The following is a 27151-nucleotide window of genomic DNA, read 5'->3' as shown; positions in this document are numbered from 1 at the left end:
TCAGACTCACCTGTACAAGAAAGCGGCTGCTGCGCGCACTAGAAGAACACGGGTTTTAAAGTTTAAATTATTTTATTTCACTAATTTCGACACGAAAGACCACACACTCATCACTCACATAAAACTGTCAAAATTTGACGACCACAGACATGATAGAGGTGACGACACGACAGCTTGGCACAGAGCACGCACAGAATGTTTTTAAAGCTGTGTTCCAATAGGCTTGACCATTTGGGTAGACCTGAAGAACAGAACGAGACAGAAATATGTCTTACTCTTCTAATTTGTGTAGTATAGCTGGTCAACCAAATCTTGTCAGTAAAAAAAAAGGCGCGAAATTCAAATTTTCTATGGGGCGATATCCCTTCGCGCCTATATTTTTCAAATTTGTCACCTTTTTTTACTGTCAAGATCTGGTTGACCACGTATAGAATACAAATATTTTGCCCCGCAATTCACTTTGTAGTTCGTTATCAAGTTGCAATGTTTGCATTTCTTTCCTTTGTATGTCAAACGAAAGTGACGCAGCGACGCAATCCAATAATAACGCCTCTAAATTATCATGGCTGCAATCCTATATACTTACTTTACTCTTTGGCTGCAATGATAACGCAATTGTTTTCGAACACACCCTTTTGATGCGTTTAGTTTCGTCTAAAGTCTACAATGTCAACAATTGTCAAGTTAATTGATATTGATAACGTTTAGCGATAACTAAACGTTTTCAAAGTCGATTATTTATTTTTGTGTCATAAAACTCATAAATATTTTGTTTTAACAATTTAGATAAAGTAAAATAGCGTTGTCTTTAATGCGAGGCGGATCTTGAAGGACTATGATGGCGGGTACTAAACTAGATGTGATTTGGTCCCCTGTACACTTCGATAAATTCATAATATGGGGTCCAGACATAACCTTATACGAAGTTGCTCGTTTAAAAGATATCGAGAAAAAAACTGCCTGTAAGTACTATAAGCGTTTAATAAAATAACTGTATCAGTACAGTTTAAGCATCATTTAGTATTCATTAAACAGTTTTCACATAATGCGTTTTATAACAACATTTTTAACTTTTAGGTACTTAGTTTTATATATTTACATCATACAATACCACCCACAACGCACAAACTCAACATACCGTTACGTTCCGTCTCTAAGTAAAGAAATTGTTGTTATTTGTTTTTTTAATATTTACTACATACAAATATAATATATTGTCTATGGATTTTTCAGATACCCAAATATCGTCAACTCGTGGTGCGACAGTGCTCGCATCGCAGAGCGCGAGCGGCGTGCGGTGCGTCGACATCAGCGCTATAGCGGAGCAGCCAGACCCCCTGCTGGCCCTCGGACACTCGAACGGCAGAGTCTCTCTCACGAGCCTGAAGCAGACCTATGATCCTTTAGGACTGGTGGGCAGAGAATTTGGTAATAATAATTTTATTAACCTAGTAGGATTTACTTAAAACAAAAAAGATATATTCAGAATATACATTTTCGTGATTCATTTCAAGATTTTTACGAAAGTAAAGTCTAACTTGAACCTTAAATGAAATGATACAGCAAATATTATGGTTGAAATTTAAAGAGAAATATATTTCTAAATTATTCATGTTAACAGTTCCCAGGTACCCTAGGCTGTGCAATTCAGTATCATGGAGCCACGTCGAGACAAACCTGTTGAGCGTGGCTCTGGAGAAGCACCGCAGCGATCACTGCATCCTTGTGTGGGACATCAACCGGGGCCTGCTGCCCGACGAATCAAGTATGTTACATTAATAATCACACACTCATCAAGTTTTTAAATAAAGAGGAATGGATATATTTATGATTCTTTGTTACTTGACTTAAAAGTTTTCTCTACCATTTAATAACCTTCTCATAGATAAATTTGAGGCAATACAACTACAATTTGTATAATTTTTCACTGTTTTATTTTAGTACCACTGTCAAAAATTTGTATCGAGTGCTCTGTTTATGTTTGTTTTTTTTTAACAGTCGGACAAGTCACATAAATAATCATTTTTGCATTTTAAAGCGATGGAAGTAGCCTCTCCATCCACATCTTCAGAGCCCGCCAGGCCTATTGCAGAGATGGGCCTGTCGGAGACGTGTCACAATGTTTCTTGGACCAATTCGCCTGACAGAACTCTGCTAGCTTCCATGAACATGAAATACATCAAAATATTTGATCTTAGAGGTAAGAAAATGTTTATTTGAATCAATCTAGTCATAGAATAATAATACATAGATGGCTAATCCCTTTGACGTGTTGTAACCAAAATACTTCTTATTTTCGTAGTCGACATCCCAGCGTCGAGTAGCGGATTTATCAGTACCGCGACTTGACACTAGATGTCACGAGTGTCGCGACAACCTAAAAGTGTATTGGTCAATATTTTACAACTAATATTACAAGCGGAAGGAGTTGAAAATAGAGTTAGTTAAGAGTTGAATAGAGGACTCGCAATTTTCACTTGTTCTGGTTACTTTTTTATACTTTTTTTTTTGTTTTAGACTTATCAAACAAGGCAGTAATGGTGACGACGACCCGGCATTGCTACGGCGCGTGCGCGGACCCGTTCAGCGCGTGGCAGCTCGCGTCCCGCGGCGACGGCTGCGTGTGCGTGTGGGACGCCCGGGCCCTCGACCGCCCGCTGCTCACGCTCGCCGTGCCGTCCGCCACCAAGATACAGTGGTGTCCCACAAGGTTAGTGGACACTCTAAAGGGGCCCACTGATTACCAGTCCGCCGGACGGTATCGGCCTATCAGTTGTTCGGATCTGTCAACTTTTTGTTGTAACTGACACTTACTGATACGGACTGACACGGACTGGTAATCAGTGGGCCCCTTAAAGCCCGTGTTATACAAGCAAACATATTTGTAATAATTTGTACAGTTTGTACTGTGTACAAATACAAAAATTAATCTTAAAAATGCGTGTAGCCGTCGCTTGTATTGTATGTATGTATGTATAAACTACAAAACAAAACACAAATTTATGGCACAGGATAGGCAGTAAAGGCGATGAAACAGTTGGTGTATTTCCTTACCGCGCACTCTAGAACGTTACGCATAGCCTACGCAAATAACCTACTTGTATTTTTGTTGCATTCAGACGAAACCTGCTAATGTCCCTCCAGCGAGACTCGACCACGCTTCGACTCCACGACATACAGCAAGCCAACAACGACTACAAAAACGGACAGACCACTGACCTGGTAATGTGAACCTTGATACTATGAGATCAAAGTCTATTTACGAATAGCATGCGTTGAGCTTTACCTAGCGAAGTTTGTGTTATATGATAAACACGGTGACCTCTCATCAAGTCATCATTCAAGGTGAAGGTATAGACAGTAACACTTTAAACTGTCCATCGGGAGACGTTATTACAAAAGGCATAAGGTCCACCGATGGACATCAGTTAACAGTGTGGGCGATGGTACAATTAAGTAATTAAGCGTTAGAGGTCTTACACAAAAAGTCACCTAAACATCAAAATCATGCACGAAAACAGGCATATAATTTATTAATCATATTAAAAAAATTAAATCACCAACATTAAGCTGATAATACCTGGTCAAACAAAATTGTCAGTAAAAAAGAACAAAAAAACTTTACTCATCCTTTTCTTTTGGGTGCTAGTACTAGTGTAAGACAAAGATAGAATGATTCTCTCTGTCTATGTTTGAAATAAGTCAGTCCTTTGACAAACTATAGCTTACGCTATGAACTCGTTTACTCACGACAACTTTAGGCGTTATTGGCGTCAAAAGTGTTTCTGGTGTGGTTGTTGTCTTTAATTTGAAATACGCCATATTTTTGCAGCAAGCCCCAGCCATGGCAGTGGAGGCAGAGTTAGAAGAGTACAGCCGAGGAGTGTCGGTGATAGAGCGAGACGTAACACCCGGCTGCGGAACACTGGCCAGTTTTAGTTGGCATCCCGCTCACGCCGTCCGAACTCTATGCGTAGCTCCAGGTGAGGATCTGAATATTTCAAAGCGGCGGTAGCACGGTCGCATTTTTATCGCCTGTCACCATGTCTGTCACGTTCTAACAAGTATGTAAGTGCGAAGTATAGTGACATGCGATAAAAATGGGACCATGCTGCGCCCGCTGCTCTGAATATTTGAACCAGGATTAGCTTGAACTCGAAATCCAACTTAGTTTCTTAATTCGAGACTACAAATTTTATACGGTCTACTCGTACATCATACCTCCTCTAAATATCTGAATGACGAACTGGCCCCATTAACATGTCAATCGCTAACGCTCCGTAGCGAACGAAACGCAACTGTCACACTAATATTAGCGATTGTCACCTTGGCTATGCCGCCTGTGCAAATTCGATAACCATTTTAACCTTTTGGACGCCAATGACCGATATATCCGTACTATAGGTTCAACGCCAAAGAGCGATTAATCGGTCACATACCACAGAGCAACAGACCTACGTGCATATGCATAAAGTTCAATTTCAGTTTCGACACTTCGGTGACGTGGCGTCAGCGTGACAGCTTTTGTGTTTGACACGGCGTCGAAAAGGTTAAATATTTGAATTGAGAACTATACCACAAAACAGATACAGTACAGAAATCAATCTACATACAAAGTGCGCTCGAGCGACGCGCACATAGACACTGCTCACGGACACGATATCTCGGACCGGTTGGGACCAGTGCGAGCGCGAGTGCCATCCGCTTGAGACACGCGTCTGTCAACTTTTTTGTGCAATAATGGAGAAACAAAAAAAAAAGTTATTATAACTGTTAAGTGGACGGTTGTTTAAATTCAACATTAAATTGTGAACTGTTGTTTTTTAAGCTACCAGTGGTTTCAGAGAGGTAAGTAGGTATCTGCTTGTATTTCGATGGTTCGTTTTAACGTTAAACAGAACAGTTAGGTAGGTAGGTAAGCACCCCGCCCCGGCCACTACTAGATAAGAGTGCCACTATCACGATAGTTTTTTGTGCATAAGTCATAGTTGACATCCCTAGAGCGACCGCCGAGCGTAGGTATGAAAAGTGAAGTACATACATGTGATTGACTTCTGTACTGTATCTGTTTTGTGACTATACATAGAACATTTGGTTTGAAACAGGCACAATAACGGACTACACGGTATGCGAGCGCGTCACGTGCTCGTGGGGCTCCGGGCTGGCGTGGTCGGCGGGCGGCGGAGCCCTAAAGCTCATGAAGGACGACTTCTACGAGGCTATAGACGACATCTCCTTCAAGATGAGGAAGCGAGCGCTGACCGACTATGGACTCAAGGTCGGTGGGATAAGGTCGATGTTACCAGTTGGTGTGATTGGCGTGGAGAGCTTAAAATTCCGGCCGTTGTCTCCCATTAGAAATCAGAAATTATTTATTTGCATAAATTATTTTATTTTATTATTTGCCGTAGTAGACCAACTTATTAGAATTAGAAACATAGCACGTACCTAGAGTTAGACCAAGAAAAGTCTGCAGCGATTTTGATAGCCCACGCAGTGCAAGTGTTATTTACACGTCATAAATTCATGGAAGTTTGACGTTTAAAATGACACTTGCACTGCGTGGGCTATCAAAATCGCTGCAGACTTTTCTCGGTCTGACTCTACTGCATTGCATACTCTCCATGAGAGCTTTATTTAGCATAAGATGATAGTGTAAAACAATAAGGAAAAGCCCTAAAAGTTTTAGTAAAACTATATTGAAAAGTTTGTGAGTAAAGATGTGGATATATCATATCAGTACTTACGGTTTCCTTTATTAATAACTAACGACCCGCCCCGGCTTCGCACGGGTTAACAAATTATACATAAGCCTTCCTCTTGAATCACTCTATCTATTTAAAAAATCCGTTGCGTAGTTTTAAAGATCTAAGCATACATTCAGACAGGCAGACAGACAGACAGCGGGAAGCGACTTTATTTTTTTACTATGTAGTGATAAAACAATATTTTAACTAGAAACGTGGTATTTCGTGTCTAGAGAATAAAAAACTGTTTATTTCAATTTCGAAGACGAGTGACCTTTATATTGTTTTTTAGCCAGACATGTGGCAGAACGCAGACTTGGCCGATGACGAGGCTCTGGGCGGACTGTGGCACTTCCTGGCTCTTAGCAAATCTCTCGTAGAGGACGGTAAGGCGCACGATGACAGTTTTTATCGCTGATAACGTAATAACTTCATTTGTAGTTCGTAGGCTTGGGATGCATGCCTTAATCTACGTTTATGTACGTTCAAATTAAATATATACTTTCTAACTTGATAGATAACTTGTTGCATGAATTCATATTACATTACGTGATCTTTTTAGAACGGTAATTTACCGAGCGATGTTCCGATAATTTTTTGCCTCATTGTATGTATCTGTCAACAGTTAATTTTTATAAACTTTTGATAATGGATACGGAATTAAGTTACTTAGAGCCTACTAAAAATCTGATGGTTTAATATTGAATGCATTAAATGCACAGATATAGAGACAAACCAAAGAAAGTCTGCAGCGCTAGATTAAAAGTAGTTTTTAAAAATCAGTATGCGACAACACCACAGAAAATGGATTAAATAGTCTTGATACTTGTGAAATTTCTACCATATTTACCGTCTATGAAAAAATTTAGCTGTATGCACAGCTTAATTTTTATGGTAAAATAAATTTCATTCCAACAATAGATGTCACTATTAATATGTAGACATATACTAATATTGATAAATAATATTGGGAGAATGTGACATTTGGCTTCATCAAAATTAATAAGCTTTTGTAATATCCGCGACGGCGGTAAATAGGTACAGAGGGCCTACCGCGAACACCGAAGTTCTCAATATGAGAGCATCTTTCTCTTTTACTCCCATTAAGGCGTAATTAGATTGACAGAGAAATTGCCCGCAATTTGCGAACTAAAGTTTTCGGAAAAACGAAATAAACCATTAAAACAATAAACATACAAGGTGTCCCAAGAAGTAGTGATATACTGAATGTTTTATTTTTCTAAGCGCCCTTGAAGTTGTGAACATACTGGGTAATTTTATCTTTCTTGGCATTAATTTTTTTTTAATTCCATTCAAAGATCTAACGATAGTAAATGTTACCATACTGAATTGGCCTATCTATCAGCTTAGCACACAAAAAAAATCAAGCATCTACCGTTCACGTCACCATAAATAAAAATCTCATCGTACTCGGCGATAGGTGAAAAATTAAAAAAAATCATAACTCCGAAAATACGAAAAATCGCGGAACATACATGGGGGTGATTCAGATAGCCCTCTAGGTCCTCTACCTCCCAGCTTCAGTATATCACTACTTCTTGGGACACCCTGTATATTAAAAATTAATTTTAGCTTTAACTAGTAGGTACCCATGCCGTGAGCATAAGCATGGAGGTTGTGGGTTCGAGCTCAAAACCCGGCTAGTACCAATGAGTTTCTCGAAATGTTAGAGGAAGTTCATAAGAATCATAAGTATGCCTATACCTATTAGGTGTGTTCAATTTGCTGTGAAACCTTAGTCTAAACCAATATTATATTATCTAAGTAGGTACATATGGTGAAGTATTAAGATGTTTCATTCCACTTACCCGTCATCAACTCCAAATTTTGTAAACATTGTCGTTTTTCAGCTTGAATCGCCTCGTGCTGACTTTTTACAAGTGTAAAATTATTCGTCACGCGGAAAAGTAACTCCCGCACGCCGGTTTTGTAAGGTTTCACCATGTTTATTCCGTTCATCACAAAACACAATGAATATTGTACAAGTATCCTGAAGCCACAAAAGCGCTAGAAGAATGCTTCTACATGGATGACCTTCTCCACGGTTCCCATTCCGTCTCATCAGCCAAGCAATTACAGCAAGAATTGCAAAAGCTATTACAGTCTGGAGGTTTTTACTTAAGAAAATGGATGTCAAATCACCAAGACCTGGCCAGAACAGACAATCAAGATACGTCTGATGAAAACAACTACAACTTTAAAGAAATGGAATCAAGAAAAACATTAGGACTCCAATGGGACCCTTCTCAAGATATATTTCATTTTGAATCAAAAATGGAAATAGTTTCGGACGTCCCGCAAGACACTACCAAACGTCAACTATTATCAGAAATCTCCAAATTATTCGACCCCTTGGGCTGGCTCACCCCCATATCCACCAACTTGAAGCTGCTTTTCCAACTTTTGTGGAAAACCCCTCTGAAATGGGATGACAAGATACCAAGCGATATGCATAAGGAATGGTTAATTATTAAACAAGATATAAACAATAATATAAACACATTTAAAATACAACGATGGATCGGTACCGGCGTTGTCAGCGATATCGAGTTACATGCATTTAGCGACGCGACGCCGCGAGCTTATGCATGCGCTATCTATTGCAAAATAAATATAGAAGGTCAAACAAAAATTGTACTACTAGCCGGAAAATCAAGATTGGTGCCGAATAGCAAAACTATCTCGCTACCAAGAGCAGAATTGTGTGGAGCCCATCTTCTTGCAAAACTGACGATCAAGGTAAAACAATGTTTAACCGACCATAATATCAAGATCTATGGTTGGGTGGATTCGACCGCCGTCTTGGGGTGGCTACAAGGTGATCCTAGACGCTGGAATACATTCGTCGCCAACAGGGTGCGACAAATCACAGAAGTCATCCCCCCCGAGTGCTGGCGCTACGTTAAATCGGCAGAGAATCCTTCGGATTGCGCGAGCAGAGGACTTACCGCGTCACAACTAAAACAACATACTTTATGGTGGGAAGGTCCCACCTGGCTACCGACGTTTCAAGCAGAAAGTGAAGAAAAAACCATTACCTACACTACGAACGAAGAACAAAAAATTATACAAGTTAACGTCGCCGTAAACACTGAAACAGAAGCCAATATCATCGACCAGTTAATTGACAAATATAGTTCGTTATCAAAACTAGTGCATGTACTAGCCTGGGTGCGAAGATTCATCACGAAGAAGCAAGACAGAAAAACTGGCAAATATCTTCATCTATCGGAAATAAGAGAAACAAAGGCCTTAATTATCAAGCGGGTCCAAAAAACAGAATTTCAAGACGAATATCAAGATTTGAAGAAGGGTCGACCTATTTCGACTAAAAGCAACATACTTGATCTGTGTCCATTCATAGATGAAGAGGGCATCCTGCGAGTTAAGGGAAGATTGAGAAACGCATACATTGCCTATGACATGAAACACCCCATCATTTTACCACACAAGCATCGCTTAACTAGCCTTATCATTGATAACGCACATAAAATGGTTCTTCACGGCGGTACACGCTTAACCCTAAATTTCATAAGAAACAAATATTGGATCATCGGAGGCAACAGCGCTACTAAGCAATTTATTCAGCACTGCGTGACCTGCAAAAAACAAAAAGCAAATATGAAAAATCAAATCATGGGAGACTTACCTGCATCAAGAAGCAATCCATCTCGTCCCTTTGAACACACTGGCGTAGACTTCACAGGCCACGTGTTCCTCAAGGCCAACAAGGGTCGTGGCATTAAGACTACTAAAGGATACGTTTGCGTGTTTGTCTGCATGGCCACTAAAGCTGTACATCTCGAACTGGTATCGGACATGACTGCATCAGCTTTCATAGCGGCGTTGCGCAGAATGGCAGCTCGAAGAGGTACTCCCTTACACATGTACAGTGACAATGGGAGAAACTTCCTTAAAGCAAGCAAGACACTCCAGGAAGAATACCTCGAAATCCAGAACATCGTGAATTCAGAGTGTCTGGGTGCGATATCCGACATGGGAATCTCCTGGCACTTCAATGCACCCGCATGGCCAACAGCAGGAGGCTTGTGGGAGAGTTGTGTCAAAGCGTTCAAATACCATTTAAAACGGGTTATCGGAGATCAAAAACTCACTTATGAAGAATTCAGCAGTTTATTAGCACAGATCGAAGGTTGTATGAACTCGAGACCACTGTGCGCTATATCAGAAGATCCTGATGACATCAACTATTTGACTCCTTCGCACTTTCTAAGCAGCGGGCCAACTCTAACATTGATAGAAACAGAAAGAGACTTACGTACAAGATGGCAACTCACTCAGAAAATATTTCAAGATTTATGGAAAAGATGGCGTTCTGAGTACCTAGCACTATTAAACTCCAGAAGTAAATGGAAAAAGCCTCTAGCCAACATCAGCCTTAATGACGTCGTTCTCATTCATGATGATAACCTGCCACCGGGCAAATGGGCAATGGGCAGAGTTATAGAGCTACATCCGGGACAAGACGGATATGTAAGGGTCGTTACCCTTAAGACAAAAAACGGCACATTAAAGCGTCCAGTACTCAAGCTCTCTATTTTGTTGGAACACCCCGAAGAAGAACTACCTAAGATGCATCAGAGAAAGCCGCCACATAACCGAGAACTCGATAAGCAAAACTCAACAAGGAGTCCGCAAAAACCAAAGGCAAACAAGGCCAAGTTTTCACTGTCATCAATGTTCGCTGCACTGTTATTATTTTTATCATGCCTCTCAACCGGTCAGTGCGATGTCAACATAATACCATTTCGTGAAACACAGGGGCTATACTTCGATAAATTAGCAGACATGATGTTAATTCGGGATGAATGGAAGCTAGTCGTCTATTATAACATGGAGCCTTATTGGGAAGCAACGAACGCATTACAAAAATACACCCGATTTTTAAAAGATACCTGCGAAACTATCAAGACACAAGTCCATTGTGACATAATATCGTTACAACTACGTCATGGATTCTCCGAACTCGAGTACTATAACCAGATGTTACTCAGTCAGCATTCGAGCACGCGACAAACCTCACTACAAGTACTACGACACCGACGCGGCCTTGCCAACGGTGTCGGTTACATCGCTAATAGTCTATTCGGCGTATTGGATGAAAGGTTCGCCGAACAATATAAGAAAGATATTACACTTATACGAGACAACGCTAAACATATGGCATCTCTTTGGAAAAATCAAACATCCATAGTTGAAGCGGAATATAATTTATTAAAACGTACCGAGGACACTATGAATCAGCAACATAAAATGATACATCAACATATGAACTATTTGGATGACGCTTTCAAGAAGTTACAACAAAAGGTGGAAACTAACCACATTATCAACGACTTCAACTTAGGAGCCACTATAGCAAGTAATATGCTCCACAACCTAAAAGGAATGCAAGACATGTTATTAGACACCATCACCGATATCTATCAAGGACGTTTCAATTTGCACATGCTAACTCCGGAACAACTTATTAATGAGTTAAGTACAATATCAAGCATTCTACCAAGAGACGTTTCCCTGCCAATCGACAACTTACACACAGATCTCCGCAAGATATATAACCTGCTAAAAGTAAAGACAAGGATGATGGAAGACGTCCTTATTTTCGAGATAAGGCTGCCTATCGTTAGCAGAGATGTTTATGAACTTCTAAAGGTCATTCCGATACCCAAAAAAGCTGGAAACAGGATAACCGCTGTAATACCTGTATCAGATTATGTCTCCATAAACATGAAAAAAGATATGTATATTCCTATCTCGGAAACTGATATTAGAGCATGTACAATATCATCGGACTCTTATTTTTGCTACATCAAGAAACCAGTCTATCAACTGAAAGGCGACAACAGTTTTTGTGAGTCAGACAAATCAGGCTGTAAGACTGTCACAACAACATGCATAAATGACTGGATAGAGAGCAATGCACTAAATACCTATATTTACTTTTGTTGTGAGCAGTGTCAAGTTCGAACACTGTGCGCGGATCAAGTAACCGCTCACCAGCTGACGAATGCCGGGCTGATAAATGTAGGTCATGGCTGCATTATTAAGACCGATAATTTCTCGGTGTTCCCGCATAAACCTCACTGGTCCGAAATTAAAATGAAACCAGATTTATACAACCCAGTTATGGCACCGATAAATCACGTCATCAACATCACCATACCTCACCTACAGCACAAAAACGAATCTGAAGATCTGCAAACAGAAACTAACAATCTTGGAGAAAAGATCAAGGAGTTGAAGAACACCGAAGTTAACTCCGAGAGCATATCATATCACGATATTCATCACTACGCTATGATATACGTGATCCTCGGAGTAATCGGAACTATAGCACTGATTATCATAATACGACGGGTTCAATGGAGAGTGCCGTCAACGCCGTCTCGAGCCGTCGTCGAGGAGCCAGCGGCCGCCACGCCGACCCCGCCCCGGGCGTCTCCGCGCTTCGCAGTAGTCAGCGAGACTCGCCAACACAGCGACGAAGATCACTGCGAGAAGACAAATCCTTCGCGAGTAGATAAAGCGACTTCCCCTTCGTTTAAAGTAGTTACTTTTACTTAGATTTAATGTATGATCAAGTTTTCACGCAGCATCTTTCTCTCATCTCAACCGCCCCCCGGAATATGTACAAGTAAATTGCACATGCATCATATTGTTCATTTGTCCCATCAGCATTTGTTTATATAAAGGTTTCGTAATTAGTCAATAAGTACCTATTCATGCATTCAATATATTCACGTTCGCTACTCTATAAGTGTGCACACCTATCAAGTTATAATAAATCAGTTTATTTCAAGAAATCGTCTTTCGTGTTCCAAATTACTATCAAGATATTTATCAAGTAAATGTTAGAGTTAGCAAGTACTCTAACAAATATTTAAACGATTTTGACAAACATACCATAGTGCATGACGTTTACTGACTGCTTAAAAAACATTGCCATATGTAGTTTTTTAATTCGATGTCAAATTATTGCGCTGCAGACTTTCTTTGGTTTGTCTCTATTTTTCCAGGAGACCGTAACACATGTCCCTATTTCAGGTTGCATACGAAACAGTCCGTGGCGACACCCAGGAGTATGCACGGTGCTCCGAGCGCCCGGCGACGGGGGCTACCGCTCCGAGTTGGTGCCTTCACTTCTACCCGACCTGCCCAGCCGCCGCGTTACATTATATCGGTCAGTTACCCTGTATTTTAAATGTCCAGTGTCGTTTATCAACCATTTGTCTTCAGCAGATCCCATGTGGTCGCGACCCTTAGGGCTCATTTAGACGGTGCGAGAACTCGCATGCGAGTTTCATCACATTGCGTTATTTGATCGGTCGGCTGAATCGATGTAACCTCAATGGTCTGCGATGTAACTAAAATCGTATACGAGTTCGCGCGCCGTCGAAATGAGCCCTTAGACAAATGAGGAAACGAGGATGAAGAAAACCCCGTATTTTAACGAGTAGGTTTTACATTTTGGTGCCGTGACCAGGATATTTTTTACTAAAAAGGTGATACTAAAATGTTTCATATAGCTGGAGCATTTTTAATAAAAATAAGGGGGTTGGAAATCGAAGAGTTTTACCGCAGTTTTATTCACCGCCAACATAACAGTTTGATTTTGCAATGAGTTTATTTTTAATATAAATATCGATATCGTTAGTTAGCCACAAATAGAATAGCGACCATTGACATGATGATTTGTTAAACAGGAGTGCGGAGCGAACTCGCGCCCTACAACTGTGCGGCTGGGGCTGGGGCTGGGAGAACGCGGGCGCCGGCGTGGAGCGCGCCGAGGCCGAGGGCACGCCGTGCCGCGCCGCCGCGCTCGCCGCCTTCCATCTGCGCCTGCGCGCCGCGCTCGACGTCCTGGCCCGCGCGGCCGCCCCGCAGGTACACCGCGCCGGACTGTACGACCTGAACCGATGTAACACTCGGAAGAGGTTGGAAGGCCGTCTGTACGTTATATGTGGATCCTTGCGCCGCTTCGGTGTGTAAGCGAGACGTTATTTATACAATCACTAGTGTGGCGTGGATGCACACCACACTACACGCCGCCACAGTCTCCTGGCCGTTGTGGCAGGGAGATGGGATAGAGCACTAGTTGGGCACTGGACCTCCCAACATCTTAGTTTAGGTAATAACATAGTAATTTAAGTCTAGTTGTAAGTTTGTAACTATCACTATATGGATTCAATCGTCTGAAATAAATGTTTTTTTTTATTAGTGTGATAACTGCACTAACTTATAGAAACCATGCACATTGGAGAGTCTGCTTCCTTGTGATTGAATTTTTTACCGTTTAAACATCTTAAATGAGAAATATATACACTTTTATTGTTACAACTATGGAAGTAAACCTTTTTACATAAATAAATTATTACAGTAAGAATCACTATGTGATATAAACTATTTTATATGATCAACAGCTTCGCGTAGTCGCACTAGCCCTGGCCGGGCTGAGCGAGGAGCGGCTGTGGCGCGAGTCGCTGTCCGCCGCCGCGCCCGCGCTGCCGGACGCGTACCTGCGCGCGCTGCTGCACTTCCTGGCCGCCTCCTCCTCCGCGCAGCAGCACGCCGCGCCGCCAGACCTGTCCGCCGTGCTGGTCAGTACACTGTGCTGCCCGACCCTGCTGCCTGCTGCACTTCCTGGCCGCCTCCTCCTCCGCGCAGCAGCACGCCGCGCCGCCAGACCTGTCCGCCGTGCTGGTCAGTACACTGTGCTGCCCGACCCTGCTGCCTGCTGCACTTCCTGGCCGCCTCCTCCTCCGCGCAGCAGCACGCCGCGCCGCCAGACCTGTCCGCCGTGCTGGTCAGTACACTGTGCTGCCCGACCCTGCTGCCTGCTGCACTTCCTGGCCGCCTCCTCCTCCGCGCAGCAGCACGCCGCGCCGCCAGACCTGTCCGCCGTGCTGGTCAGTACACTGTGCTGCCCGACCCTGCTGCCTGCTGCACTTCCTGGCCGCCTCCTCCTCCGCGCAGCAGCACGCCGCGCCGCCAGACCTGTCCGCCGTGCTGGTCAGTACACTGTGCTGCCCGACCCTGCTGCCTGCTGCACTTCCTGGCCGCCTCCTCCTCCGCGCAGCAGCACGCCGCGCCGCCAGACCTGTCCGCCGTGCTGGTCAGTACACTGTGCTGCCCGACCCTGCTGCCTGCTGCACTTCCTGGCCGCCTCCTCCTCCGCGCAGCAGCACGCCGCGCCGCCAGACCTGTCCGCCGTGCTGGTCAGTACACTGTGCTGCCCGACCCTGCTGCCTGCTGCACTTCCTGGCCGCCTCCTCCTCCGCGCAGCAGCACGCCGCGCCGCCAGACCTGTCCGCCGTGCTGGTCAGTACACTGTGCTGCCCGACCCTGCTGCCTGCTGCACTTCCTGGCCGCCTCCTCCTCCGCGCAGCAGCACGCCGCGCCGCCAGACCTGTCCGCCGTGCTGGTCAGTACACTGTGCTGCCCGACCCTGCTGCCTGCTGCACTTCCTGACAGCACACACACACACACACACACACACACACACACACACACACACACACACACACACACACACAGCACACTCTAAACAGCAGTAATCAGACATCGCATAATATACGAAACTCCAAAAATTATATTCTCATTTTGATTTTTGTAACTCTTTGTCCTTCTTATCACATTAACGTACCTACAAATCACATCGGCCAAGTCGTTCGGTTATAAAAATATTGAAATATGCACATTCGATTTTGCGATAGATGGTGTCTTAGTGTCCTAATACGTATGTATAACTCACGATTTTTTTTTGTATTACAGAACGAAACAGAAATGCGTCTAGAAGACCGCGTGGCGTTCGCCTGCATGTACCTGTCCGACGCGCGGCTCCACGAGTACATACAGCAGAGCGCCGAGACACTGGTACAGAGAGGCGATCTCGCCGGCATCCTGCTTACTGGCAAGTTTTATATGACTGATAACGGTACCTACTTTTAATCGATATCGTGAGTGTTGTGTGTCAATTAGTGCCGACCGAGTTGCAGCCCTAGTGTGTATAATGTTCTCTTCTTAGTCGGCGTCTTGATTGCTGAAGGTCGTGTCTAGTATGAAGAGTTTCTTGCGCGATGTACCATGATTTTCCAAGTGTTCTTGTCCCTATGTTCCTGGTATAATGTTCAAGTGAAAACAAAATGTTACCCACATGTTTGAAAAACTCTCGCAGATGTCATCTTTAGTCCAATTTTCTCTGGGCCCACGAAGGCAGTGTCGCTTTAGAAACTTCGAAATTAATTTTAAAGCATAAGTTACGCAATTAAGTATCGGTTTCAGTTAATAATAAACGTAATACCCTGAAAATAAAATTTCTCCAAATATCTGCATACCATCGCCTGTTAACTGTAAATCGGTGGACCTTATGTCTTTTGTATTAAGGTCCACCGATGTACAGTTAGGAGTGTTGCTGTTTGCAATGGCTATTTCAATAAGATAGGTTTTGCGCAGGCATGGGATCCTCCGGCGTGACGCTGCTGCAGCACTGGCTCGAGAACACAGGAGACGTACAGTCGGCCGCGTTACTAGCAGCTCGCTGCCTGCCCGCAGACCTCATACCCACGGCTTGGCTCGACAGGTACTTTATCAATTTAATTTATTCCGTTTCAGAAATGCTTCGAGAAATGTTTCCTTGCACCCTTCTCAACGTCAGTCAAGATCTCTACTCGGCATGTTTCAATTTTATACATATATTTCTTTAATTAATAAAAACAATTAGTGATTTGACGGTTGTGTAGAAGTTACATCTGATTGCAGTTACCGCTGCATCCTGGATAGTTGGCAGCTGTGGTGGGCGCGCTGCGCGCTCGATACGTGGGTGTCGCAGAACGATTCCAACGCAGAAGGCGTTCCTAGACAGGTGAGAATGGGGTCTAATTTATTATGTTCTCTTTAAGCTTGCTAACTTTATTGCCTTTTAGTTTTAACCTTATACTCGATTGCTGCTTACTGACAGCCTCTTTTATTTACTTACTTGTCGAACACGATAAAAAAAATAGTAATGGATTGAACGCTTTTTTAGTTCTTTATTCATTCGAAAATCAGAAGTTAGTCCATAATTTTACAGACTGTTTAGAAACCTGTACACTTCTGTAGGTACCTAAAGATTCTAATGTTACTGTGTGTTAGCTATGAGCGCCGCGCCGGCGCGCCGCCGCCGCCGACAAAATTTTCGCGCCGCCGCCGCCGACGCTGCGCTATCGGCGCGGCATCGGCGTGACCTTGGTAGTTACTACTACTTTCAGAATCAGATAATATATACGAGTTTACGAGTTTAGATCTTTGACGGTGCCACTCGGGATAGTTTATAGGCATTCAAAAGGTATTTTAGGTCAAAAATATCGATGGTAAATGCAAACTTATCTTTCTGGTAACCGTGCTACTTGTCTTAGGGAAACGAAATTAATATCAATGTTAATATATCAATATCCTTTTAATAAACATACTGATTTCCTACCTTTTTTATTGTGGAACGTAACTTATTACAATTTATAGATTGTATAAATATACAATACACTACATATTAGATATGCCGCCGGAGAAAACTTCGCGCTGCCGCCGCCGGCGTGGCGCCACCGGCGCGGCATCCCTCCCTACTACCCGCGCGCGCTAACAGATACAATTCATTGTTTCTAATCAGTTGTAATTCTGCACTGTTGTACGACCGGTACGATATGGCATCAGCTTCGGGTTCAACTGATGTAAACATTTATAAAACAAAACTAAATAAGCTCTTTGTTATCCCGGCGGCGAAAGTTGCAGGCAAACAAAGTAGTTGCTGGAAATATTTCGGTCAATTAACCATCGATATCGATGGGAAAAGAAGGACAGTGCTTGGCGAACAAGTGTTTTGTGGTGTATGTTTAAACAACGCCAAAGAAAAGGACGAAAATGAATTGTTTTCCAAGTAAGTACCTAAATATTGTATTCACACGATATCGTTTTTTTTTTAATTGTATGCATTTAAAACACAATATTCTTATGCTACATTTCAATGGTTTGTGATTTTATTGTCATTATGTAGGTTTAAAAAAAGCAAAGCTACAAAAATACCACATGTCCTGTGAATTTAAAAATGTTTTAATGTCTACATATTTAGAGTGTAAAATTAAATGTATAATTTAAATTTAAATGTATTGTATATAATATAATGTATTATTAAAGAAATAAAAGGCTTAAATATAAAAAATATAATATTTAGAGTCAGGCTAAACTAACTCTGCAGAGTTTTTGATGTTAAAAACATCATAATTTCAAATTTCATAGCAGTTATGACTTTGCCGTTTAAAATAACACTTTTACACTTTGTGCTATCAAAAACGCGGCAGAGTAAGCTTAGCCTGATCCTACATCTCTTGAAGTTTGTTAACCAAGACTATTTTTATTATTATTGTATTTAGTTGTGCACAAAACTGAATTATAAAATACCATGCCACGCACGTGGTATTTTTTCAACTCTCTTTTATTTATCTATTTTAACTTATGCTTACCTATTATTTATATTTTATAATGTTTTTGTTTTGTTTTAGAGCACTGGTGAAGAACTACAGTAAAAATATTGCAACCGGGAACCTTCTCCGTCATTTGAAAGATGATCATAACATAGAGGACATACAGAAAAATGTTGCAGTACCAATTCAAAAGTTTTTCTCCCCGAGAACACCGTCAACTATTACGAACCAGCCCAGCCAATCACGTGAAAAGAAGAATGATAAATGGTTGCTTTGTCGAGATCTCGCCCTATGGTTTGCAAGGTCTTTGTTGCCGTTCGATACAGTGGACGACGATGCCATGGTAGATTTTTTCAAAAAATACCAAATTATAGTTTCTGAACAAGATTTACCGTCAAGGCAAAATATAGCACGCGAAGGACTTGAAGATGTGTACAGCAGTATGCTATCATATGTAAAGGCGTTTATCGAAAAGCAAAACCCCCGTTACGGCGCATTAACAACTGATATGTGGACTGATCGATACAGACGTCGTCATTACGTAACTTGTACATACCATTTTATTTCTGAAGAAATGCAGCTAATGAAATATACGCTAGCTACAAAACAGGTTAGCAAAAAACATACAGGTGAAACTATTAGAGATGAGCTAAAGCAAATTTGGCGCAATTTTGGGATACAACATAAAGATTTGTACTTGGTAACTGACGCCGGGAGTAACATGAAAAGAGCTGCTACTTTATTGGGTATTGAAAATCACTTATGTCTTGGACACGCTCTTCATAATTTGGTAACCGTAGACGGCGTTCAAAGTACTGATGAGATATCTGTTATTGTGCAAAAATGTAAGAAAATTGTGAAACACATAAGATACAGGGCACCTCAAGTTGAAGCCGCTGCAACTGCAGAGCAACGCCACTTGCTTACAACTATTGAAGATATTGGTCAGTACATTGCAGAGGAGGCAGATGAATACGACTCAGATAATGAATCAGAGAGTAGTGACAACGATTTAAGATCTGTAGATGCGCCTAAAGGATTACCTCAACCACCAACTATAAAAACCAGTACGCCTACGAGATGGCACAGTATTTTAATGATGCTACAAAGCTTAAACCATCGGGCAAACCGCCGCCCTATCAACGGAATTCTTGGTGAGATAGGAAAGAACCAGCTGCAATTGACGGACGCCGAACACGACATGATTGAAGATATTACTAAGTTTCTTGAAAAATTTAAAATAGTAGTTGAAGTGATGAGTGCGGAGAATCAACCAACGATTAATTTAGCGCTGGTTTTCCGGTCAGAAATAAAGAGACTTTTACTTGAGGTGGATGATGATGAACCTGTAATAATAACTAGAATGAAAAACAATATGTTTCTCAAACTCGATCACAGATTTCCGTTATCCGATCTGATTATTAGTGCCGCATTGCTAGACTGTCGTTTTCATGCCATTACTGATATTGATGAAATTATGGAAGCTAAAAATGCAACCAAAGTGTCATTCCTAACATCAATAATGAAAAGCAGATTGGCACAAAACGTTACTGAAAAGGCAGCCGAGGATACCGATTCTGCACCGGTACCAGGGCCGAGTACATCAACGCCGAATTTACTTATGAGCTTAGCACGAAGACATGGCACTGCTCAATACGATTTTGATAGCGTCATTGAGAATGAGTGTTGGAAATACTTCAGTTCTTCATGCCCTGAAGATATTGTACCTTCTAATGGTAACCTGTTAGAGTATTGGAAAGATAAAAAGAATACTCTGCCAAATTTGTACGCTCTGTCACGATCTCTTTTGGGAATTCCAGCTACGAGCACGCCGAGTGAACGCGTGTTTTCTGTTGCTGGGCAAATAATAACAGCAAGGCGTTCACGGTTAAATCCACTGAGAATAAACAGAATTATATTTATTCACGATAATTATACAATCTGCAAAGGTGCTTTACATTTGCTTTAAATCATCGTTATTCGTATTGAGGATATGAACAACGGTAGTGATTGTACTGAGATTAGTTACTGAATTTAAAATGATACTAGAAGACTTAATGAAGAACAGATGATTATTTATTTTATGGTAATGGATCTACTTTAATGATTATACAATTGTTGATGATTATTTTAGAAAGTTTGAAAGTTGATTAATTTTAGTTCATTAGCAAATGTTGTTTATTTAATAGTAGGTAAGCTTTACTCTGCATGTAAAATGAAGGCATAGAGGGGTTTGTTACTTGCAATGCAATATGCATTTGCCTTGTTTTACTGTAAAACTGATTTGTAATAAAAGGAATTGGTGATTTTGTTACGTACCTACCACATGCATAATATACACATTTTAATGAAAGTTTTTGTTTCATTTATTTCTAACCTACAATTTCCCATCCCACATACATGTGTTTTCAAGGCCACGCCGCCGATACGCCGCCGCCGCCGACCGATTTTGACCGGCGCGCCGCCGCCGGCCAATTGCATATCGGCGCTCATATCTACTGTGTGTAGGTGTCGGTGGCGTGTACGTACTGCGGCAAGTCGGTGGCGGCGCCGGCCGGGCAGAACCGCCCGCGGCCCGCCTTCGCGAGGCTACCTCCACCGGCTGCTAAAATGAAGGTAATATTACCTACATTGTTTCTTAGGTTATGTTTTAAAAAGTGTGTGCGGTGTCATCAATGTGATCAATGTTGTACAAAAAAGAAACTACAGCAGATTACACGTTCTGTTCTTTTATTTGTACAAGAGTGAAGGGTATAGGCTTAGTCGTATTAATGACGTCAATAGGCTGATGACAATTGATGGTATAGAGTATAAATATGTTTACAGTTGGTGCCGTGACCAGGATGTATTTTTTAAACAATTCTCCGATTGATATACCCTGGCTTTGACTTTGAAGTTCCCTAAAGTTGGTCCCCATCTTCCAGCAAATCTCGTCGTGCCCGAACTGCCGCAAGCCGCTGCCGCGCTGCGGCGTGTGCCTGCTGCACCTGGGCACGGGCGCGGCGACGGCGGCGGCGACGGCGGGCGCGGCGGGCGCGAGCTTCGCGGGCTGGTTCTCGTGGTGCGTGGCCTGCCGGCACGGCGGACACGCGCACCACATGGCCGGCTGGTTCAAGTGAGTCCGATACTGATTCTACTGTTATTAACGTGAAAGTGGTATATTTGTTCAGAAAAGGGCGTTTTTGACCGAGTCTAGGCCTCCGATTATTCTTGAGCGAAAAAGATTTCGTTAGTTTCTGGATTGTTTTCTAAATGGCGGACCCATGAGGGTTTGCGAAGTGTACAGCTCGGAGCCTCTTGTTTTTCTGTCATAAATTCATGTGTTCATATTCAAGACCTTAAAATAAGCAAACAAAATAAACTGGTAGAGAATACCTCAAGGCGTTAAGGCCGCCATTTGTACTCATTATAATTTATTTTTTATTTGTATTCTTTTTAGGGTTCCGTACCCAAAGGGTAAAAACGGGACCCTATTACTAAGACTCCGCTGTCCGTCCGTCTGTCACCAGGCTGTATCTCACGAAGCGTGATAGCTACACAGTTGAAATTTTCACAGATGATGTATTTCTGTTGCCGCTATAACAACAAATACTAAAAACAGAATAAAATAAAGATTTAAGTGGGGCTCCCATACAACAAACGTGATTTTTGACCGAAGTTAAGCAACGTCGGGCGGGGTCAGTACTTGGATGGGTGACCGTTTTTTTGCTTGTTTTGCTCTATTTTTTGTTGATGGTGCGGAACCCTCCGTGCGCGAGTGCCACTCGCACTTGGCCGGTTTTTTCTTCATTTGTCTTCTTTTTTTAATTTATTTTTGTGTTTTATTTTATTTGTGCAATAAAGTAACAAATAAACTCAGTAAGTACTATTTACAGTAAACACGAATATAATCATAATGTTACTATATCGCCAGGGAGCACTCGGAGTGTCCGGTCAGCTCGTGTGCGTGCCGCTGCAGCTCGCTCGACGCGCCCGACCGACACTAGCGCCTCAGTTTTACAAACTAATTGTTTTGTTTTCCGTTATTTTATGATAATGGTGAAGACTGCTAACGGCGATTTCTATATTTTTTTGACATTTACTGTTAATTAACCCATTGAATACTACGCTTATATTGTGCTGCGCGTGATCGTGAAAGGTTAATATGTATCTGAATCGAATTATGATGGTAGGTAAAGAAGAAAATAAAAAAACTCAGAGAATTTGTTTTGAATAAAAACAATCGCTCGTATATAAGTGCCTCGTTTCTAGTCGATACTTGTCCTAGTTGTTTTTACCAAATGTTTAATTTATCCCGTAAAATGCACGTGCTAACAGAAGCATAAAGCATTCCTCTTGTATTGTTCATATCAGGGATGTTGCGAATATCCGCATCCGCATCCGCAACCGCGGAACTTCCGCATTATTTTCAACATCCGCATCCGCATAAAATCGATGCGGATTTAATGCGGATGCCGATGTGGAACAGGTCGGTACAGGAACGTCTTAGCATCGGCGTAAGTGCTAGACTGCTAGGTCATTTAGTCATTAACCAAAAAACCTATTAGAAATGAGCAGTCAAGCGTGAGTGGGACTTAATGTACGGAGCCCTTGGAACGCGAGTCCGACTCGCACTTGGCCGGTTTTTGAAATAAAAATTACTAAAATGTAATATTTGACGTTTTTTATGGGACTATCTTGACATCCGCATCCGCGGATGTGCACCTTTGAAAATCCGCATCCGCATCCGCGGATGTCACAAAATCGGCATCCGCAACATCCCTGGTTCATATCTAGTGACAATATATACGTTTTGTTCGAGTCATTAACATAATTACATATGTTATTCTTAGAACGGCATCTAATAGACTATAATTATTACTTAATCTATATTTTACCCAACTGGCGTGAAATGGCGCTGAATAGGGCAGGGTGGCGCTCTCTTGTGTCAGAGGCCAAGATCCTTTTTGGGTCACTGACTCACTGAGCCAGTGAAGTATAGTATAGTACTATATTCTATACGACATATTCTATACGTATATTCTGACTCGCTCTAAATAATATGTACGAAAGAAAAAAGTGGTCTTACATTTGTCAAAATATAAAAATAATGTTTTTTATGAACGACGAATTATTTAGATTGATCGAAATCATATAAAACTATTTTAACTGTGTTGCGTTCATAGATCTTTTATCTTTATTTTATCAATTTTTTCTCATGTCTGTCACCATACAATTTTTCTATTTGTAGGCAAACAATTGAACTATTTTTATACTTAGGTAGGTAAGCTTATATTTTTGTACAAAACGCTAGGCTAAGTTTGTGCTATTCTGTTAAGTTTTTAACTGCCACTATATTTTAAAGGAAGGGATTTGATGGCAATTTATATTGGCTAGTCTAGTTTTTTTTTTTATAATAAAGGAAGATTTAGTAGATTGTGAATTTTTTATTCAATTGACTGTAAATGTGAAAATACATGTTCTGCTGATCTACTAACTGTCCAGTATAAGTTTGCCATCGTGAGACTTGTTTATAAAAACAAAATTAAATTTAAAATAAAAATGCTCATGTATTTCCAAATATATATATATGTATATATACATTTATTAAATAATTATTTCATCTGTATTCCAATTTAACAATAAACTTCTCAAAGACACAACATTGTATTATTAACGTACAGGATTGGATCCCGCGGCCGACGCGACGGCCGAACACAGCGTCCCTACTTCACTCGTCGAAGGATCGCCGCGGCTCCATACACTTGGATCTAAACTCGGATCCACATGTATACAAATATATATACGTCCGTTTCAATTTCAAATCTATCCGAAAGTTCCACAAGTCACGAAAATACAATCTGTGGATCCATAAAAATATCTGGGTCTAAGTGTATGGAGCCAAACGGCAGACTGCTTGGATCTTTCATTTGTTCTATAGAACTGGTACATATGTTCTTTCCGTAATTTAAGCTCTATTAAAAAAACAGATCTACAGAACATACGAAAACCTCTAGAAAACTTAGTACAAGAAAATATGTACCGCCATTGGAAAGTTAACTGGCCGTTTGTAGCTTCAAATTCGACAATTGTATTATGACTATGAAATTCAGCGCCAAACTACAAATAGGTATTGCACACTATCTTTGAACGGCTTCATACACAAAGGGTCCTCCAAAAAACGTCCTTTTGTGCAAGTTAGTAAATTAAGTCCTGAATTAAATTCATGCCTAGTAAACTATTCAGTATAACGGGACTCGTACAATTTAAAACACTTTGACAAACAACAGTCGATTTGTACAACTTCAACAGAACTCATCACAGAGAAATTCACAGTTACCGTGAACAAAACCGGCTACTCGTAAGTAGACGAATAATTTATTAGAAATTGAAAGTTTACTATCTTTGGTATAGTAGACAAGTGAAGAGTGGCAAGCCCCAGGGGCACAATGAAAGGAAATCTACATTTCCGCAACAAGAAACTTGAGTATCTTTTTCATATAAATATATAAATTCTTCAGCACGCCCACGAGGGAAAATATATAACATTCATTTAGGCAAATCTCTAAACGCCGCCTACTATATAATTATATTACCTACTTCGTAGATTATTCATATAAAACATTTCTTCCAAATATTGATATTTTTTGTACAAATTATCATTTTACTACATTTTAAAGCTTTCAAATTAAGATTTGTCTTAATTTTAACACCTACACACGTATCTATAGCTTAGCTAATTCATTATGAATTATACATCAAATAGACAATTATTTAACGTAACTACAAACATCTCGCCTCGAGATGGACATTTGGCAGGACACATTTCGTTCGTAAAGTTCACACATAAACATCTCGCGCGCGCTCGGCGCGCACGTCTAACATCGATATACTCTCTATTATATATATATGTACAACTTCCATAAATATACATAAATTCTTTACTTATCGAGCGCAAAATATGGTCACTAGTTCTGGGTCTAAATAAATAGGTTTATCAGTACTCTCCTGAGTGTAGCGCAGATTCGAGGAGCCGCGGACTGGCCCTGGCCCTAGGGTCGCTAGGGTCGCTGGGGCCGGCGGCGGAATGTTAGCAGTAACTGTACATACATGTTCACGCACCAGGGCTCACTTGCCCTCGTCCTGCTCCATCGGCTCTTCCGACACCGAGCGCGACGAGTCTGGCGAACTGCGGACGACAAAATATACACTCATTAGGATTCTTCTTTTGACTCCTTTTGAAAACAAATTTCTATTCAGGTGACGTCAGTTTATCTCTGTAGCTGACTGTAAACACACACTAGGTTATAACGTAACGTCTTTACATGGCGACCCTGCCGTCCCGTCCTTACAACAGGCCTATTGCGTGCTTACGATTGGTTTTCCTAGGATAGCGGTGCCGTCTCCATACTAAATAATACGGCTAAATATGGATGTAGTAGTATTTGTATGGAGACGACCGCTATATGACGGCACCGCTTTCGGAAGAAACCAAAGCTTTAGACTTGGGGAATGTAAATAGAACGCAATAGAGAGTAAATTTCTCCAGGTGAGTTTTTTTGCTTGGGGACCTAAACCCAGGAGTTGTATTTATAGTGACTGACATTCCGAACTCGATAAGCGTGATGTAGAAACTGCTAACGACATCTGTTAAAATTTTGTGGCACGTCGTTGCCTGTGATCTTCTGTCACAGACTTTTGTATTCGTTGGTAATATTACATAAATAAAAAATCATCTCAATTCTCTGTTCGGTTTTAGGTGTTATCAAGTGTTATTGTTTGTAGTCGCGACTGTCCAATTTCTGCTCTAATACGAATCTGCCATAAACAGAATCTGCCGTAAACAGAATCTGCCGTAATCAGAATCAGTTCTTAAAGCTTTGGTTTCCTCCGAAAGCGGTGCCGTCATATAGCGGCCGTCTCCATACAAATACTACGACATCCATATTTAGCCGTATTATTTAGTATGGAGCCGGCCGCTATATGACGGCACCGCTATCCTAGGAAAACCGATCTTAACCGAATAAAGGGATATTAGGTCGTGTAGGTGTTAGTGTTGTGGTGTGTACCTGGGCTTGGCGTCGGCGTGGGGGTGGTGCATGGACAGCGTGGCCATGGCGGCGGCGGTGTCGGCCGCGTCGCGCTCCGTCTGCAGGCGGCCTAACCTAGCCGCCGCCACTGCAGGCGCCGCTTCTAGCGCCGACATGCCGATCAGGCTGCTATATCGCTTTATCTGAAATAACAAGGATACGTAAAATAAACTATGAAAAATAAGTGTAGTTAAATTTCAGCCAATTTTTAGGGTTCCGTACCCAAAGGGTAAAAAACGGGACCCTATTACTAAGACTTCGCTGTCCGTCCGTCCGTCTGTCACCAGGCTGTATCTCACGAACCGTGATAGCTAGACAGTTGAAATTTTCACAGATGATGTATTTCTGTTGCCGCTATAACAACAAATACTAATAAAAACAGAATAAAATAAAGATTTAAGTGGGGCTCCCATACAACAAACGTGATTTTTGACCGAAGTTAAGCAACGTCGGGCGGGGTCAGTACTTGGATGGGTGACCGTTTTTTTGCTTGTTTTGCTTTTTTTTTGTTGATGGTGCGGAACCCTCCGTGCGCGAGTCCGACTCGCACTTGGCCGGTTTTTGTATGTCCTAGTACTCGTAGGCGCGTGCCTACGTGTACGCAAGCGTGCGTAAGTATTTACGTGAAGTCTTACATCGTTAAAAGCTGCTATCAACTATAGACAACACTCGTTCAGTACTAATAACAACATTCTGTCGATGAACCTCGTGTTTGCAATGAAATAGGGAGTAAAGTAACGCGGGCACTGGACAGATGGCCCAAAATAGCGACCGAACGGGCACCACAGATCAACCGAGGCGGAGACAGACCAAAAATGAGATGGCGAAACGACCTGGA

At 41.7% G+C, this 27151-nt stretch overlaps 3 protein-coding genes across 11 annotated transcripts in view; 1 reads left to right on the top strand and 2 right to left on the bottom strand.

Moving 5' to 3' along the window:
* The window catches only part of LOC134652643 (ras-related protein Ral-a), a 29105-nt gene extending 28820 nt beyond the window's left edge, over positions 1-285 (bottom strand). The window contains exon 1 of the mRNA XM_063507803.1: positions 11-285. The gene's annotated coding sequence lies outside the window, so the exon portion shown is untranslated. The remainder of the gene's footprint in view (positions 1-10) is intronic.
* Positions 286-682: 397 nt separating this feature from the next.
* On the top strand, positions 683-22308 carry LOC134653169 (GATOR2 complex protein MIOS). Its single transcript, XM_063508517.1, has 18 exons — positions 683-962; positions 1234-1428; positions 1622-1765; positions 2039-2200; positions 2518-2710; positions 3120-3222; positions 3833-3983; positions 5106-5278; positions 6040-6133; positions 12837-12972; positions 13496-13676; positions 14213-14389; positions 15564-15702; positions 16245-16371; positions 16551-16653; positions 20753-20860; positions 21169-21359; positions 22158-22308. Exons 1-18 carry the CDS (start codon positions 836-838, stop codon positions 22228-22230), a joined length of 2577 nt encoding a protein of 858 aa, XP_063364587.1. The 5' UTR covers positions 683-835; the 3' UTR covers positions 22231-22308.
* Positions 22309-24911: 2603 nt separating this feature from the next.
* Positions 24912-27151, bottom strand: part of LOC134653140 (histone deacetylase 4) — a 121312-nt gene continuing 119072 nt past the window's right edge. For all 9 annotated transcript variants that reach the window (XM_063508450.1, XM_063508459.1, XM_063508452.1 and 6 more), the window contains 2 exons: positions 26293-26456; positions 24912-25412 (listed from right to left, as the gene is read on the bottom strand). In XM_063508450.1, the coding sequence (XP_063364520.1) occupies positions 25352-25412; positions 26293-26456 (225 nt within the window). In that variant the 3' untranslated portion in view covers positions 24912-25351. The remainder of the gene's footprint in view (positions 25413-26292; positions 26457-27151) is intronic.

This window comes from Cydia amplana, chromosome 12 (assembly GCF_948474715.1).
Source record: "Cydia amplana chromosome 12, ilCydAmpl1.1, whole genome shotgun sequence".
In the NCBI taxonomy this organism is placed as follows: domain Eukaryota; kingdom Metazoa; phylum Arthropoda; class Insecta; order Lepidoptera; family Tortricidae; genus Cydia; species Cydia amplana.
The sequence above is the reverse complement of the archived record's forward strand: the minus strand, read 5'-3'. Positions and strand labels throughout refer to the sequence as shown.